The sequence below is a fragment of the Chelonoidis abingdonii genome, chromosome 21 (assembly GCF_003597395.2).
Source record: "Chelonoidis abingdonii isolate Lonesome George chromosome 21, CheloAbing_2.0, whole genome shotgun sequence".
Classification (NCBI taxonomy): domain Eukaryota; kingdom Metazoa; phylum Chordata; order Testudines; family Testudinidae; genus Chelonoidis; species Chelonoidis abingdonii.
Window position 1 is genome coordinate 1,394,540 of NC_133789.1, and position 17,635 is coordinate 1,412,174.

The window sequence follows — 17,635 nt, forward strand, 5'->3', positions numbered from 1 at the left end:
TGTATGAAGCCACTTTAGCGCAGCATGGTCAGTTTGTAGCTGGAACCGCCGTCCCCAAACGTATGGGCGTAGCTTTTCCAGGGCGTACACAATGGCATAGCATTCCTTTTCACTGACTGACCAGTGACTTTCCCTCTCAGACAGTTTCTTGCTGAGAAACACTACGGGATGGAAGTTGTGATCCGAAGAGACTGGAGATAGAAAACCCTCTCATAGCCGAGAGAGCACAGACACAAAACATTCCCTCCCTGGGTTTTGAAAAATCCAGTTTCCTGATTGGTCCTCTGGTCAGGTGTGTGGTTCCCTTTGTTAACCCTTTACAGGTAAAAGAAACATTAACCCTTAGCTATCTGTTTATGACAGTACTACATAACCTCTATTAACAGTCACCAAAAACAGACGGCACACGCTACACATACAATGGTCACCACTCCCAAGAAGACTGATGAACTTTTCTTGATGGCCCGTCAGGAACGGGTCATCTGGGGGACTCCAGTTTCTGCCCAGTGTCATTGGCAGAGAGTTGAGGTCTGGCAGCTCTGATTGTGGGGCTGTCCTGGAGTTGGTTCCCAAAGAACTTCCTTTTGGACTCCAGTTTATATGGTGAAATTTGCATTCTTTTTAGCTGTACCTTAACCAGTCCTTTGTGCTAAAATTGTACTATCCAACCCTAACAGGTTTCAGAGTGGGAGCCATGTTAGTCTGTATCAGCAAAAAGAATGAGAAGTCCTTGTGGCACCTTAGAGACTAAGACATTTATTTGGGCATAAGGTTTCGTGGGCTAAAACCCACTTCATCGGATGCATGGAGTGGAAAATACAGTTCTCTGTGTATATATCTTCGTGCTGTATTTTCCACTCCATGCATCCCACAAAAGCTCATGCCCAAATAAATGTCTTAGCCTCTAAGGTGCCACAAAGATTCCTCATTCTTAATCCTAACGTAGTGTAACAAAACTCTCTAACCAATCCTATCCCACCACCTTAATTAATTTACAGCTAGCAAAATTAATTATGTAACACACAGAAACAATGAAAGAACCAGACAGAGACCATGTGGATAAGCAGTAGGGAAGTGGGGCCCATAATGACAAAACAACACAGAAATGAGGATTTCACAACCCCAACTATCGATAAGTGGTTTCTTGACCGACAGGATTTTATCAAACTAAGTTTTTTCTTTAGCCATCATAAGATCTGTTTCATTATCTGGTGATAGTGGGGACCATTAGGACAGGGTCTCCTTAACAGCCTGTGTCACAGAGTCCCTGGGCAATGCTCTGGAACTGCTCCCCACAAAGCTAGTCAGGACTTTGTGGAGTTGCCTCTCCCTTGGAGCAGACTGTTTTCAGGGCAAGAAGCTCACACGTCTTCACCTCCTGGGTCTCTCCTTGGAGCATTCAGCATCCTCTGCCCCTCCGTGCGCTTCCAACAGTGAGCCCACCCCAGCGGGGTCTTGGGGAAGCCACAGGGTCCTGCACCCCCACTTTGCAGTCAGACGTGACTCTCAGCCAGCCAGTAACACAGAGGTTTATTCAATGGCAGGAACAGGGTCTAAAACAGAGCTTGTAGGTACAGCGAACCAGATCCCTCGGCCGGGTCCATTATGGGGGTCAGTGAGCCAGACCCCCATGTCTGCACTTCACTCCTCATCCCCAGCCAGCTCCAGACTGAAACCCCCTCCAGCCCCTCCTCTCTGGTCGGTCTGTCCTGGGCCAGGAGGTCACCCGGCCTCTTTGTTCTCCCACACCTTTCGCATCCCCTTGCGGGGGGGAGGGGGGAGGGCCTGGCCATTAGTTGCCAGGCGACAGAGGGTTGGCCAGGAATTAAGGCCCCCCCCAGTATTTGGAGGGAACATTAAGAACAGCCCCAGTTCATCACAGCTTGATATTACAGTGTTTTAATGTAATTTAGATGGAATGGGAGGATGTGACTTCCTGCTTCTCAGCTCATGGCTGCTACTCGGGTGCTCTTTTAACCTGGCTGCAGACGAAGGCCTTGTAGTGCGTGGCCGCAGGAGCTGAGCCCTACGCAGCCTGGGCAGAGGAGTTTAACTCTGCATATTCACCTGGAGAGGTTCTTGTGACTGACCATTTGGATGGTGGCAGCCCCAGAGGCTCCAGCCGCAAGGGCCCCTGCTGTGCTGGCAGTTGACAAGAGGCAGGATGTGGGCAGTAGGTGGGACAGACAGGCAAGTGTGTGGGGAGGGGCAGGGTGACCTGCTGCACCCTGTCCAGTATTCCCCACTCACCCTCCTTGGAGCTGAGGCATGTTCAGGCCCTAGCTTTCCGGAGTGATTTACTATTCCTGGCTCCTGTCAGCACCTGCGGGTCTTGTGGCCAAGGGGTTGATTTAGAGTGTGTGTGTGGGGCCTGCTCCTGGAAGCTGTTCTCTGCAGCCGGGCCTGCTTCTCTCTTGCCGTGGGAACTCAGAAGCATTTCGCATGCATGAACAGAAGCTCAGATTGGTTTGGCGCCCAGTACAGGAACTGTTCCCGGAAGTGAGCCGTGGCTGACTTGGTCAGAATGTCAGTGCCATACAGTAGCCCAGGGATCTTGGTTTCGGGCTGCCCACACCCCGAGCCGTGCACACAACTGCTCTCCAGCCGTCATCTGAGTAGTTTCAAATGATCTTTATGAAAGACGCGGCGGGGCATAGGTTTAGCTGCGCTGGAAGCTGGGTTTGTGTTTCCCTGCGGCAAGGCCCCTGCCGCGTTCTGCGGTCTCCTGGAAGGTGTTCCGGGTGCACGTTCGCACTGCCCCTCTGTGTCTAGACATCCCCCAATTCTGTGCTGAGTAACATTGCAACCTGTGCCGTGGTCGAGATCGGAATTCGGGTGATCTCAGGACCTACCACTTAGAACCAAAACAAGCAACAAAGTCTAGACCAGGGGTGGGCAACCTTTCAGAAGTGCTGGGCCGAGTTTTCTTTGATTCACTCAGATTTAAGGTTTCGTGTGCCAGTAATACATGTTAATGTTTTTAGAAGGTCTCTTTGTAAGAGTCTATAATATACAACTAAACTATTGTTGTATGTAAAGTAAATAAGGTTTTTAAAGTGTTTAAGAAGCTTCATTTAAAATTAAATTAAAATGCAGAGCCCCCTGGATCGCTGGCCAGGACCCGGCAGTGTGAGTGCCACTGAAAATCAGCTCGCATGCTGCCTTTGGCACATGTGCCATAGGTTGCCTGTCCCTGGTCCAGAGGGAGTGAGGAGTGCTCCAGATTCTCCCCACCTGTGCCTGGGAGCCATTCATGGCGGAGAGAGGAGGGTGTTCTGTAATGCTATAAAGACACTTCAGAGAATCCAAGTGCCCGAAATCTCCATTCGGGCAGGCTGTTGTCCCTGGACCAGTGAGGCTACAGAGGGTGCTGCAATTTGTTCAGAGCTAGTCTAGATTTCTTACTTGCACCTTAGAGGAATGTTCTGAAAATATTATTGAATTTCTTAAAATAAGTTTCAGGAATAGAGATACGGAGACCCATCTGGACATAAAATTAATATACTGANCTGGCTGCTCTGTATTTCTCCAGTCTTGTTTCCCACCCCATCCAATGGCAGTGAGTATCCCGGGGATGCTCTGCAGGAGTGTGAATGGGTGGGGAGGCTGTGCAAACACCTCTTCGAGCTGGCGGCGGCTACTAGGGGACACTGATGGGTGCAGCTGTAAATCCAGGGGGCTGATCTCTTTCTGGGACCGGTACCTGCCTGGTGCTGCTTGAGGCTCTGGAAGCAACATGCAAGCCGAGGAATGTCACGCCCACACTCTGGTGCATTTCAAGTTTAAGTGCGGCTAATAACAATGCTGAAAGCCACTGCAGTCTGACCTGGCCCAGAGCTCCCAGCAGCAGGATCCTCTGCCTGTATCTCCCCTGAGGGATTCTTCCAGAGGGCTGACAGCATCAGGGTGGTCAGAGCCATGCAGCCAGCCCAGTCGTATCAGTCTGCTGTGGGCTTTGCTGCAGCTTGCATGTCTGGGAAGACAGTAGCTTTCTGAGCATGTGTGTGGGGGTGGGGGAGTTCTGGCATCTGCACAGAAGGGAGTTGCTGTGCTCCAGAGGGGCTCAGAGGCAGGCGTGCACATGGGGGAGCACCCAGGGGAGAGTGTGGGCAGAGGTGGGAAGAAAGGGTCAGGAGCCCAGGCACTGGCCAGCAGGTGGAGGAAGAAGACAGTGGGGCGGGGCTGGGTCTGAAGCGGGGGCTTTTGCCTGCAAGGAGCCAGCCTGCCCCAGGGAAGCCCAGATTGAGCTGCAGGTTGTCTTGGTGGAGATGGGCCAGGCTGCTGGCCTGAGAGGAATGTGTGGGATATAGGGTGGCCCTGTGGAAGTTGCTATGACTGTGTGCCAAGGGAAGTCTCTGCCTGCTTATACAACAGCTAAAGCTTCGAGTCCCTGAGCACCTGGAGGACCCAGCACCCGCAGGAGAGATTAGTCTGGGCTGAGGCTCTGAGGGAGCAGCAGCCTGTCTCAGGGAAGCATGGCAGACTTGGGGCACAGGCCATGGGCATAGAAGGGCCGATGCAAAGCCCATCGATGCTAAGAGGAGACCGTCCATTGACTCCAGCAAGCAGCAGATTGGTCCCTCCAAGCACTTCTGGCCTTTTCAGAGGGAAGATACTGCTGGCATCCTGGGTTTGGCTGGCTGGGGTCGGGGGGAGCCAGAGCGTAGCAGGTTTTGGCTTTTTGTCAGCACCCTTTGGGATGAACCCTCTCTTCCCAGCTTCACTGTGAGCTCTCTGTTGGGAAGCAGTCTGAGATCTGGGGGTGAAATTGGTTTTCTAGGCTTCATGCTGTTGCTAATTTCATCCGTAGTGAGCTGAAAAAAAGCAGCTGCTCCATCAGGTTTTGAGCCGTTTTAGTTTGGCAGCATTGTAAGGCTAATAGGAGATGATCTCGGGGCTTTCTGAAGCTGGCAACATCAGCTCCAGGGTGCCCCACTTGCAGTATGAGGACAGACTAGTTTGCAGAGCCTTTCCCCAGCTTGGGCTGCAGTCTCTCAGTGCTGCAGAGGCGCATAAGAGATATGGTGTGCTCTCTAGATTCCTGTTCTTCGTAAGAGCTCAGTTTGGGTTTTATTACATGCACAATGTTCAGCTGTTTTGTTTTACTTGTTCAAGGATCAGGCCTCAGGGCTTGGCCACAGACGAGTTGTGGGCAGGTCATTAGGGGTAAACTTTCCCAAGTAGCTTCATGTTCTGGATGCTGCTGTTTGACCCGTGTTGGGCTCCGAGGTGCTGAGCATTGCAAGTCTGCAGCATTTTGCTGATCAGCACATGACTGTCTGCAGGGTCCTGCGCCCTAGTAGGCAGAGAAGGGAAAACAGTCCGATTACTGTGAAACTGCAGCTTTGGTAAGTTTCTCTCTCTCCAGATTGAGGCCTTTGACTGCTGCTAAAACAGAAGCAGAGAAAAGCAGCTGTTCTCACTCTGGTCTGATGTGTGTGATTTGTGCTTCCTCATCCCACTGAGGTACTCCTTTGCCTGCAGGCATCGAAGCTGGCTCTGAACTTAAAGGCTTGCAGAAATCCACCCTGAACTGCTGAGGGGTTTCCCCATCTCTAACTCCAGTGACTCTTGGAGGGTGACAAGTGATGGGATTTTTTCGGCATGTGATGGGATTTCTGATGCGTCCTACAACCTCTTACCCACCCACCCCCAAAATCAGGCTTTCCCAACTGTCAGCTTCTCCTGTAATATTTGCTCAGATTGCTTTCATGTGGGGTTACCTGGGCTTTCCCTGCAGTTATTTACTGTCACTGAAGCCGTAGGACCTGGCTGCCCTCTGGCACGGAGTGGGAATGACCCCGTGGAAGTCAGTCGGGTTACCACAGTGTAAGCCCAGCGAGCGAGGGAATGGTCCGCTGTTCTCCTGGCTGTGACCCCCGCATTGCTCCTCACTCTGCCCCTGGCCTGTCACAGGGAGACTGAACTCCAGTTATTGCAATGCCAACCCATCTGCCGCTGTCTCTTCCCCCCTCCCCCCTGCCCATTTCTGGCCTGAGATACTGAACCGACACAGCATGCGATTTTCAGATCTCACCCTGACACTTCACAGGCTAACACGCTGGTTTAAAAGCAAAATTACCCTGAGGAGGTTTACTCAGCTGAATTTTAGTGGTGGCTGGCTGTGCTCAGCTGACCTTTAGTGGGGACTGAATTTGCTCACACCTTCACAGAGTGGCAGATTGTCCGGTGAACAAGCCACGGTTTCCCCTGCTAGTTTTCATTTGATTCCCATTGACACACATGGAATAAACCCAAGAGTTATTTCTTCCTTGTTTCTGCTGTGGTTCCTGGCAGTCCCCGCCTCCCGCACTTACTGGAAGTCGAGTGTAGCTCATTCCTTGCACTGGTTCTGGAGGGAAACCAGAGCCGAGAATCAAAGTAGAGTTTGCTTTGGGGACAGGGTGTGTTGGCATCCTGCTGAAGTCCTGTAACTGGTGGCTCCAGGCGAAGGTAGGGAGCCTACTGGAAATGTTCTGTGTTGCATGGAGAGAGTCAGGTCTTGCCGAAAACATCCCCTCACACAGGGGATAGTTTGGGGTTAGCTTCACTCTAGGGAGATTTGCATGGCAATGGCAGCAGTGTGGGAGCTGAATGGACGAGCGCTCCATTGCCAGACTCTTCTGCCTGGTGGGGTCACTCCTCGTTTCGAAGTGCTGGGAAGTCTTGTGCAATGTGCTGAGGAAGTGGGTGGGGTGGGGGACTAGGGGTGCAATGTAAGTACTGGTTGGCGCAAAGGGCTCAGCTGCAGAGCACTGCCTTCTAAACCAAGGATTCCTACGGCTCCGTGATCCCATAGCCTCAGGCAGACATGACTCCCGCTGAAGCTGTGTGAAGTCTACAGGATCAGACGCGAGGAGCTTGAGTCCCGATTCAGCCAATACTTTGAGCAGCTTGTGTGCTTATAGCTAGGCATGTGGTTAAGTACTTTGCTGAATTGGGGCCATACCCATTTAAATGTCAGTATCTTGCCTCAGGGTTTGGCTCTGAGGGGCGTGGTGCAGCACATGGGCTAGGCTGCATGTCTGTGGCTCTTCAGAATTGCTTCAGGGGTGTCCTATGTGCTCCGCTGGGGGGAAGCTCACCCTGTGCACAGAGCTAGCAACAGGCCTGTGCACCACAGAAATCCCACTAACCTGGCATGTGGCCCTGGAACTGCCCCGCTGCCCAGGGCTGAGTTTCCCCCGTTGGGTCCAGGTTGTGTGGATATTGTGTTGTGTGCCGACCTGTCTTCTCAGTCTCTCCATGGCCAACCTGAGCTCAGAGGCTTGCTAGTTTGGCTAACACCAGTGCAGAGACAGGTGGGGGAATTAAACCTTTGCAGGCAGGGAGATGGAGAGGGTTAGAACCTGAAATTCTTCAGCACTTGTGACAGATGGAGCTGGGTTATCGGTGCTCTGAGCTGTTTGTTTCTGTACTACTCATCTTCGTGCTCGGTGGCCATCTCAGGTCGCAAGAGGAGACGGTGGCGCTCTGCTCGCCGGGAGTCACTCACCCTGGTGTTACTGTACGTCCGGGGAAAGCCGACAAGCCGTGTAATGTCGTGAGGGGCGCTGGTGGGTTTACGGGCGGGGGGGGACGGGATCTTCCTGAGGACAACACACACCCACTGTCTGCCCAGCGTCTCTCTTCAATTCCCAAGTGATGTGGTTTTGGTCTGTGGTTCAGGGTTCCCTCTTCCTTTGCATACACCAAGGCTGTGACAGGAACAGAGTTTGTCCTGAGAATCCCAAGCCACTGGGTATTGTCCTCTGATGCCGAACATAGAGGGGCTGCATGGGGTGCAAATCCGTCAGGTCTTGGCTCCAGTGCAGTGGCCCATCCTGACCTTCAGCTGCAGGTAGGAATCCAAGAGCAGCTTTGCTGAGCGGGAGCCCGAGGGGTCCCTGAGGCACGTGCCTCGCCCAGAAAGGTGAGCAGTCCCACCCCGCTCAGCCAAGCGCCTTGTCCTGGGCCAAGCCACCCCCGGGAAACGGGGGGGACGGCACCAAGCGCTTTGTCCTGGGCCGAGCCACCCCCATGAAATGAGGGGGCACCAAGCACATGCTTGAGGGCTCTGCTGAACCAGGAGCTGACAGTGAGGCACCTAACACGTGGATGACTTTCCCCAGAAGCATTGCATGTCCATGGAAGTCAGTTGGGATCTACTGCCTATCGAGGCTCCTAACTGAAAGCTGCGGCCGTTCTGTTCCACGTCCTGGAAACGCGAACTCCCGTGTCTGCCTGCATCCTCCTGGTCCTCTCCCCGAGGAGCATGTTCGACTCGGTTGTGCCAGGGTTGGTGTCTGGGCAGATCCGGTGTCTGGTGGCAGCTGGGACATGACGTTCCCCGCGGGGGCCCTAGCTGTACGGGAGAGGCGGTGGGTCATGTTACGAAGGGAGCAGGCGTACTCTTCTGTTGTGTTATCAGCACTGATAACTGGCTGGCTGCCATTCAGCAGCAGGAGTCGCAGTTAAGGTGCTTCCTGTGGCTTGTTCATGCTTTAATAAACAGACATCTACCACGGCCATACTTAGCCACTCACCAAAGAAAAGATCTTCCTTCCACCCCACCCCCAGGTAAGTAGAAGGTATGAAATAGTCACCTTTCCCATTCTAAGGGCGAGCACGAGCTGAATGGAATGGGGCTGCCTGCCGGATCCTGGGCCGTGTCAGTGGCTGGGGATACAACTCAGTGATTGTTATTGAAACCAGCGATTTCTCAAGAGGTGCTTGGCTCTGGCCCAAGGCAGAAACCGTTTTATTGCATGTAGGAAATGGCTCACCCAGGAGACTTGCACTTTTGGTTTCTGTGTTGATGAACTGAAATGGTCTCTTTCTCTGGCCAGCCCAGCGTACTCGGAGGGGGGAACGCTCCAGCTGCCCAGAGAAACAGCTGTTGTGCTAACAAGAAGACTGGAAAAGGGGCAGGTGGGCAGAGCAAAAGGCCAGGGGCTCTTGAACGGAGCCCCGAAGACCCCTGTGGATGGGATGTGTAGTGGGTCTTAGGGACCTCACTGGAAAATCGATATCCTGGGGTCTGGCGCTCAGTGGTATCAAACTAACCCTAAGCAAATGCCTGGGAGCTGCCCCTGTTAATGCCCTTCCCTGTTGCTAGTGGGCGGGTGGACAAAGAGGTGCAGTTGTGTCCTGGCAGCAAAAAGGAGGGGGGCAGCAGAGGTGCCCTAACAGGATGCTCTAACCTCTCATTTTCTCATCACTTTGCCCTCTTTAACCTCTAACCTCAGCACTGATCCGAGCCAGGCTGTCAGTGAGAGAACGCTAGCCGGGTGTGTCTGCCACCAGGGACCGGAGAGTGATGCCTGTGGCTTGTGCCATGGCATCGAGCTCCTGAAAACCAGCATGTGCGAGGCCCCCATGTCGCAGGGTGAATTTCACTCCTGCGGAGGGGGGGGTGGCATGGGCCTATGCAGGAAGGGATGAGAGGGGAGCATGGGCTGACTCTGCACCAGGGTGAATTATGACAGGAGATCTGTTCACTCTGGCAGCTCATTCTAGACCAAGTTTCTTTCCAGCTGCAGATGTACCCTAGGGCCGATGGGTCAGAAGATAGGCCTGAGATTCGGGTCATCGGGTTTGTCTGTTATTCCTGAGGCATCTCTAAATCCCCTAGTCAGAGCACTTGGTCCTACCTCTGGCCAGCTTTCATTCCTTCAACTTGTCCTGCTGAGTTTTGCATGGAACCTTTCTGTGAGCATCCAAGAAGCCAGCAGGCTGTTCCTGCTAGCCTTTTATCCAGCCCATAGCAGCTAGTCCTGGTGCCCTGGAGCTACACCCCAGCTTTTGATCAGGCTCTTGGAGACCCCCCTCAGTGTGCCAGCCCCCCGGGGGGCCCTCTACCTTCAGGACAGGCCACACTGGGCTGGAGCCCCCCTGCTTTGCCCTGTGAGTTCTGCTCAGCAAGCCCCCTGAAGCAGACTCCCAGCCCGCAGGTGCCTCAGCAGGTATTTGCAGCAACACCTCAGAAATCCTGGTTTGCAAATCCTATCTGGGGACTTGCAGTGCTGCGGTCCGGCTGTCTTAGGTTAGCTCAGAGAAATGGAGGGTAAAGCAGAGTCCATTCTGGTCCACCCAGAGCAATTCACCAGCCAAGCTGTCGTGAAGCATCTTCAGGCTCCTTCCAGAGCCAAGGCTTATCTTCCCCTCCCCCCTCACCTTTTGTTCTCCACCTGGGGTCTCTGCTCAGCTTCCTTGCTCAGAGTGGGAGCCATGAGTCCTTAGTTCTCTGGACCCCTTGCTGATCTGGTTCAGTTTCAGCCTGTTTCAAAATGACTCACTCTGGGCAGACAGCAAAGTCTGTTAGTCTGCCCTGAGAGCAGACATCACCCTCTTCTCCCCCCCACCCCCCAGCAATGCAAATTGGGGAAACTGAGGCACGCACAGGATTCATAGAAACACTTCTGGCAATGCCTCCGTGCGCAGGGCAGGCACTCAGTGCAGGCTGCCCTGTGGCATTTCAGGGGAGTTATTTTTGTCTCCTGTGGGGGGAGGGGTGATAACAAAGACTGGAACATTTCTGAAAATGGGGAAGACCAGGTCTGTTCTCTTTCTGCTGAATTCAGAAGTGGCCGAGGGGATTTCCATCAGCCTTAAAGGAACCTGAGCTTTGGGCTCAGATCAAGCACTGGAGATGCCACCCTTCCAGGCGGCCCACCTGATGAGCGAGGAGCCTGGCAAAGTGGGGAGTGGTGGTGGTGGTGTTAAAATCTAACTGGGACCCTCCCCACAGGCCAGTGGTGGTGATCACGTCACTCCAGTGGAGCATCCTCCACCGTGTGGGTCCGAGCGTGTTGCAGACTCCCCGCAGGAGTCATTCCCCGGTGGACTAAGATGTGTCCCTGCTACTCTCTGATGCGGTTCTGTGTGTTGCCAGGTTCCAGGGCCAGCCAAGATGGCGCAATGGAATCAGCTGCAGCAGCTGGACACGCGGTACCTGGAGCAGCTGCATCAGCTTTATAGCGACAGCTTCCCCATGGAGCTCAGGCAGTTCCTGGCCCCCTGGATCGAAAGCCAGGACTGGTAAGTCCTCGTGCTGTGCCGTGCCGGCGGCAGCTGGGGTGTCTGTCTGCCTGCTCCAGGTCATGAGCCAGCTGTCAGTGGCAGCCTAAAAATGGCTGCGTAGAATTTGCATGCATGGCTGCCTGCATGAGTGAGTCAGGCCTGCACGCACGGATGAGCAGGTTTCTGCAGCACTCGACTCAAGCATGCAGATGGCACCTCTTGCTCTCACTGGGGCTGTCTTAGGGGGCTCTCGCCGGGCAACTAGGTGCCCAGGGGTCATGTCCCAGCAGGAAGCCTGGTCCTGCCCTCACTGTACTCATGGGAGTCGCTCCTATGCAGCTGATGGAGTCATCCTGGGCTAAGAGTGGGGTGAGCAGAGTGGGGCTGGTGCTGGTGCACGGACTGTTCCTACCTACCACCTTGCATCTGTGCTGTAGGTTTATTTCAATCCTGCCTCTCTGCTGTCCCTCCCCGGCAGGGCGTACGCTGCCAGCAAGGAGTCCCATGCCACGCTGGTGTTCCACAACCTGCTGGGGGAGATTGATCAGCAGTATAGCCGCTTCCTGCAGGAATCCAACGTCCTCTACCAGCATAACCTGCGCAGGATCAAACAGTTCCTGCAGGTGGGTGCCATGCAACTGGGGGACTACAGATCTGGGGGTCCCACAAAGAGCCTCTGGAGTCAGTAGCACGGGTGGCAGGGAGGGGCTCAGCCTCTTAACCTAGCACCGCTCTCCTACGTGGCGGCGTCTCTCGTGCTCAGATGCAGCAGGGTTCTCGGCCCGACTGGCTGCCAAGGGTGTTCTCCGATCGCTTCCTTGACCTCAGGGCCCCTGAAACTTATGGGCTCGACTTGCCTTTAGGCCCTGTCTAGCTGCACCATGTAGCCACACAACGAACCACTGCTGGGCCCTTTGCACGGGGCTCTCGCCCCTGCAGGCAAGACGTCCCCGGCCAGCGTCTCACTCAGCAGCAACGGGCTGGTCACAGGTAGCCACCCCAAAGCAGCAGTCCCACCTCAGCATCGCCTTCCCTCGGGGCTCTGGCAGCAAGACAGCGGTCTTGGGTCAGCGCCTGACCCCAGCCAAGCCTGTCTCCAAGTCAGAGCTCAGCACCCCCTCCCAGCCAGCCCCCAGCTTCCCCCCGTTACACCTCCCTCCAAGCCTATTGCCGATGTGTACGAGTGGCACAGGGGTAGCGCCTCGTTAACCCTTTCCTGGCCGTTGCGGGGTCAGAAGCCCCATTGTGGCCCCTGTATCGCAGAACTGCCCACACGATGGTTTGCATCAGTGTAGCTATGCTAGTCACCCTCCTGCCTCCCAGTGACCTGGCTCTTCTGTCTGACAGCCCTTGTACTTGGGCCCCTCCGTGCCTTGTTCAAGCCAGCCAGGGGGCCAGCTGGGGGCATGCCCCAGGCCTTACCGAGACTGGGGACCAGGACTCCTGGGCTCTAGTCCCAACTCTGACAATGAATCCCTCTGTGACCAGGTCACTTCCTGGGGAAACTGAGGCACTGGGGGGTGGGAGCTTGGCAGGTTCTCCTAACTGCTTGTACAACGCACTTGTGGATCATCTGTGTCCAGGGAGGCACCGGCAGCTCATGCTGGACTCTGCAAAACTAGACGAATCCACTCTATGGTTTAGGCAGGTTTGTTTTGAGGGAGAAAACCTCAGCCTAGCAGGCTGAGATTCCCAGCTCCTGTTAAACTTCTCAACTGTTCCCCGACCGGCTCTGAAACGCTTGGCCTGTGCCCTAGGCTCGGCAATCTGTCATTGTCGTCAGCTGCTCAACATTGGCTGGATGTTCTGTTTTTCTCCTGTCCCCCTCTCCGAAAATGCATATAGAGCAGGTACCTGGAAAAGCCAATGGAAATCGCCCGGATTGTGGCTCGGTGTCTCTGGGAAGAATCTCGCTTGCTCCAGACAGCTGCAACCGCAGCCCAGGTGAGAGCGGGGGGGCTCCAGCTCTTCGCTGAGGCGGTTCCCTGCCAGATGCTCCCCTGACCCTGATGTAGAACAGGCCTATGCACCCTTTGGGCGGAAGTGGGGTGTAGGTGGTACCAAAGGCCCTGTGGGATTTGAGGGGCCATTTGCAGGCTCCGTCAGGACGGGGGCCGTGTTAGCTCAGCGTGCGTGGAAAGCAGCGAGTTTCCAGCAGTGCAGGACACCAACAAAGGGCCTTTGGCTGCTGTCGCTTGTTTGCTAGGTAGGGCCCTGTGTCACCCCACCCCCGGGTCTGTGCATCCACCTGTCTTCTCTTCTCGTCACATCAGGTTGTCACGCTGGGTGGCAGAGAGAGCGACAGGGTGGGGTGGGGGCATCTGCTAAGTGCCGGGGTCCCCAGCCACAATCCCAGCACTCGATGCTGCTGGTTCGATTCATGGTGGGGAGGCAAATCTGCTTGCAAAGCCCTGAGCCAAGAGGCCAGAGTGCCTGAGCTGCCCAGTCGTTCCAGGAGCTCCCTAGCAGCACAAGCGACTCCCCCGTGGGCACACGGTATTTCTGCAGGCTCTATGATCAGACTCTCCTAAACGCCCATCTTGGTTTCCCTGCGCAGCAAGGGGGGCAGGCGTCACACCCCACGGCCGCCGTGGTGACAGAGAAGCAGCAGATGCTGGAGCAGCATCTACAGGATGTGAGGAAGCGGGTACAGGTAGGTCAGCCTAGCTACCCTGGGACCAGCCCTGGGAATCCCCACCCCTGGCCCTGCTGAGTGTGTTTGAGCCTCTGTCCCTAAATGACCCCTGGCCTTGCAGGATCTGGAGCAAAAGATGAAGGTGGTGGAGAATCTCCAGGACGACTTCGACTTCAACTACAAGACGCTGAAAAGCCAAGGAGGTAAAGGGGGAAGCACCTGTCTGGTGGGGAACGTGCTGGGAGGTGTGATCTGGCCAGGCCTGTCCTGAGCCATTGCTGCCCAGCGCCGGGGGCCAGCCTGGCATTCCTCCCAGCAAGGACGAGGACAGGGCACCAGCCTGCAACGCAGGAGACCCCAGTTCTATTCCTGGCTCAGCCACAGACTCCCTGTGACTTGGGGCAGTCGCTCAGTCTGTGCGCCTCAGGCAGGGGCTGTGGGGATTGCGCTGTGCACCTCAGGCGGGCCGTGGGGATCGCGCTCTGTGCCTCAGGCGAGCCCAGCCTGGTGTGACGATCGCCTCTGAGCCCCCGCGTGCAGTGGGGATCCTGGCCCAGCGTGACGGTTGCTGTCTGGGCTTCGGGATCCCTACTGCCTGGGGGCACTGGCGCTGACCAGCGGTGTGAGGATAAATGCGTGAGAGGTTGGGGGTGGTCTGCTACTCCTGTGTTGGGGGCCAGATGGGGGTGTAGGAACAATTTGTGGGGGTGCTGAAAGCTATTGAACCAAACTGTAAACCCTGCACATGATGAAAACCACTTCAAGCAGGGGGTGCGGCAGCCTGTCCCCAGTGCCCCTAGAGTCGAAACCAAAAGCCCAGGGGACTGTTGAAGCTAGGAGCTGGGGGGACGTTGGGGCGCGTGCATTTGGTGAGTATCTCGCTCTTCTCCCCGTCCAGATATGCAGGATTTGAACGGAAACAATCAGTCCGTGACGCGGCAAAAGATGCAGCAGCTGGAACAGATGCTGACCGCGCTGGACCAAATGCGCAGAGTAAAGTGCTCTCTGCCCCCCGGCTCGGCCTCCCCTCTCCCCGCATGCCCTCGCTTGTCAAAGCGGCCGGGCGGGTCCCTCTCGGGCACCAAACCGGCTTTGTCTTGTCTTAGGCACCGGTAGAAAAGACCGCAGGCAGGTCCTGCCTCTTTCAGCAAGTGGCCTCGTGCCGAAGGGCAGCTGAGCTGCGTAGCAGGATGCTCTTGTCCTGTCCACGTGCGCACGTCAGACGTATTTTGTGTGATCTCGCTAACCCAGTGCAGGTGCTTTCAGACCTACCCAGCTCTGACTTCTGCTAATTCTGTTTGAAAGCGAAGAGCCCCCACCCAAGGGTGTGCAGAGGCTGAACTTCCCAGCTGCTGTGTGTTTGTGGTGCGTCCCGTGTGCGGAGAGCAGCCCGGGGCCAGAACCCCCCACCAGAAGGGCTCTGCTCACATGTAGGCACCATGACACATGGCCACAATGGAGCTTGACAGGTTGGGAGCTGAGCTGGGCAATCTGGCCCCACCTCTGGGCTCTGAGCACTTGAACATCTGTCCCTAAATTCAGTGTCGGGGTGCTCAGATACCACGGTGAGGGGCTTGGTATAAGGACTGGCTAGAACAGAACACGTGCACAGAGCCACTGTAGAAGCCAGTGGTGCTGGCAGAGCTGCAGGTGCCTTGCAGGGGCCCTCCCGTCTAAGGGACCTAGAACGTGCGGGGACTGGAGGGATCCAGCAACACCTGACCGTCTCCTTCCCCTGATTAGGGGATTGTGAGCGAACTGGCCGGGCTGCTGTCAGCCATGGAGTATGTGCAGAAGACGCTGGCAGACGAGGAGCTGGCTGACTGGAAGAGAAGGCAGCAAATCGCCTGTATCGGGGGCCCTCCCAACATCTGCCTGGATCGCCTGGAAAATTGGTGAGAACCCTTGAGCCCCTTAATAGCCTGTCCCCATTAGTGCTCCCCACTGAGAGCTGGCTGGGTGCTGCTCGGTCCCAAGCAGGCTTTAATTCAAACCACCAGGAACGGATCTCTGTCCTGGGACCCTCGTCCCACCTGGCCGAATAGTCCCCAGTGTTTCCCCAGCCCAGACGTGCCTTGTACCAGCCCGCCTGGCTGCCGGAAGACTTAAGGGTGTTTGGTTTGCCTGTCAAATCAAATCATACGTCCTGGCCAGTGGGATCTTGCAAGGTGGCTGTGAAGACTCAGGGCCCTGCCCAGGCCACTACTGAGCAATTTACAGAATTCTCCTTTGCAAAACTTGTATGTGCCTCAAGCGTTCTCCTGCAGCCTGGGGGAAAGGTACCGAGCAGCAAGCCAGGAGTCCCCCATCTGCTGGCAGCAGATTGCTGGCGCACAGGACAGTAATTGGCTGAACTAGTGAGAGGTGCTCTCAGCTTGCTAACGTGGCTTCCCCCCTCCTCTAGGATCACATCCCTCGCAGAGTCCCAGCTTCAGACACGGCAGCAGATCAAGAAGCTAGAGGAGCTGCAGCAGAAAGTCTCTTACAAAGGAGACCCGATCGTCCAGCACCGGCCCATGTTGGAGGAGAGGATTGTGGAGCTGTTCAGGAATCTAATGAAAAGGTACCGTGGGCACTTCCTGGGTCATGAGGACAAAGGGCTGCTCCCGCTGAGCCTGGGAGCGTCTGGGAGCAGCTGTCGCAGGGGTGAGGCTGGCAGCGTGGGTGTGTCTGAGCATGACGCTCCATGTGCTCTCATCCTGCAGCGCCTTCGTGGTGGAGAGGCAGCCCTGCATGCCCATGCACCCGGATCGCCCTCTGGTCATCAAAACCGGCGTGCAGTTCACCACCAAAGTCAGGTGAGTCTTGGTTTGTGCTGGGGGAAACTCAAGGGCCGCTGTTGAGGTGGGGAGGGCAAACGCGTGGCCACTGTTAGTGTGCGCCCGGAGGGTCCTTTCGCTCCTCCGTTTGGTTGGAGAATGTCCGTGCTGCCAGGGCGGGGAATCCGGCCCGAGTGGCTGGCCCTGGGTGGTGGGGCTGCAGGAGCAGGCCAGTTGCTGGCGCAGCACCAGCTGCTCTGTTTCTGGAGCCCCTTCGGGTTCTTGTTCCTCTGCCCCTGCAGTAGGGGCTGGCAGGAGGCTCCTGGTGGCGTTTCTGCCTTGACTGATCTCTTGGCAAGTGGTGCCTCTGCCGGCTGATGTGCCTGGCTCCTGTCACCATGTTCCCAGTATGGCCAGTCTCCTCCAGCCCAGCCTTTCCTGCACGGCACCTTTCTGCTCTGGAACATTGCAACGCTTGGCAGCAAGAGCAGCATGACCCCAGCCCCTGGGTTTGGAGGCAAAGGCCCTAGTGCGGTGGTGTCCTCCAGCAGCTGGCATAGGAGCTCCTAGAGTGGGGAGAGCCGGGGGCTCCCGAGGACTGATCCCAGTTCCGCCGCATGGGCTGGGACCACTCCCTTCCCTGGTCAGAGCCCCAGCTGGGAGCTGTCCCCTGAGAGCACGGGGGAGCCAGGGGGCAGTGGGTGCTAACAGCTGGATCCTCGGAGCACCCGCAGCTCCCAGCACACCCGACAGCAGCTATGAGGGCTGGTGCCCTGGGAATGGGGTTCTGAGCTCCCAGAAACGAGGACGTCCCTGGGCCTTTGCTGAGGAGCCTTTGTGGGCACGGCGCTGCACCGCACATTGTGCGCAGCGGTGTGGCCAGGGAAGTGCACACGGCTCTGCTGCTCTAAGAGGTGCTTAAACCTCCTGCGATTCTCCTGGGATCTCGGCTCATTGCCACCAGCGAAGGCTGCTCTGGTGTCCAAATGGCTCATGCTGAAACGCCTGCTACCTTCCGACAGGTTACTCGTCAAGTTCCCTGAGCTGAACTACCAGCTGAAGATTAAAGTCTGCATTGACAAGTGAGTGTCGCGCTCTGGGCGGGATGCAGTCGCTGAACGAAGGGGCAAGTGGAGGCCACGGGCTCTGCCCAGGCACCAGCCTCTCCTGGGGGAATCCGCTCCTGTGCCGAGACCCAGCGTGAGCAAGGGCTCCGTGGGGTGAAGCGGTGCCCTGGGCA

General features: G+C 56.0%; 1 protein-coding gene across 4 annotated transcripts in view; it reads left to right on the forward strand.

The window, feature by feature from the left end:
* The window catches only part of STAT3 (signal transducer and activator of transcription 3), a 37,908-nt gene that overhangs the window by 11,819 nt on the left and 8,454 nt on the right, over positions 1 to 17,635 (forward strand). For all 4 annotated transcript variants that reach the window (XM_075059755.1, XM_075059754.1, XM_075059756.1 and 1 more), the window contains 10 exons: positions 10,874 to 11,019; positions 11,480 to 11,624; positions 12,847 to 12,945; positions 13,559 to 13,654; positions 13,758 to 13,839; positions 14,535 to 14,629; positions 15,380 to 15,531; positions 16,041 to 16,199; positions 16,342 to 16,434; positions 17,418 to 17,477. In XM_075059755.1, the coding sequence (XP_074915856.1) occupies positions 10,892 to 11,019; positions 11,480 to 11,624; positions 12,847 to 12,945; positions 13,559 to 13,654; positions 13,758 to 13,839; positions 14,535 to 14,629; positions 15,380 to 15,531; positions 16,041 to 16,199; positions 16,342 to 16,434; positions 17,418 to 17,477 (1,109 nt within the window). In that variant the 5' untranslated portion in view covers positions 10,874 to 10,891. The remainder of the gene's footprint in view (positions 1 to 10,873; positions 11,020 to 11,479; positions 11,625 to 12,846; positions 12,946 to 13,558; positions 13,655 to 13,757; positions 13,840 to 14,534; positions 14,630 to 15,379; positions 15,532 to 16,040; positions 16,200 to 16,341; positions 16,435 to 17,417; positions 17,478 to 17,635) is intronic.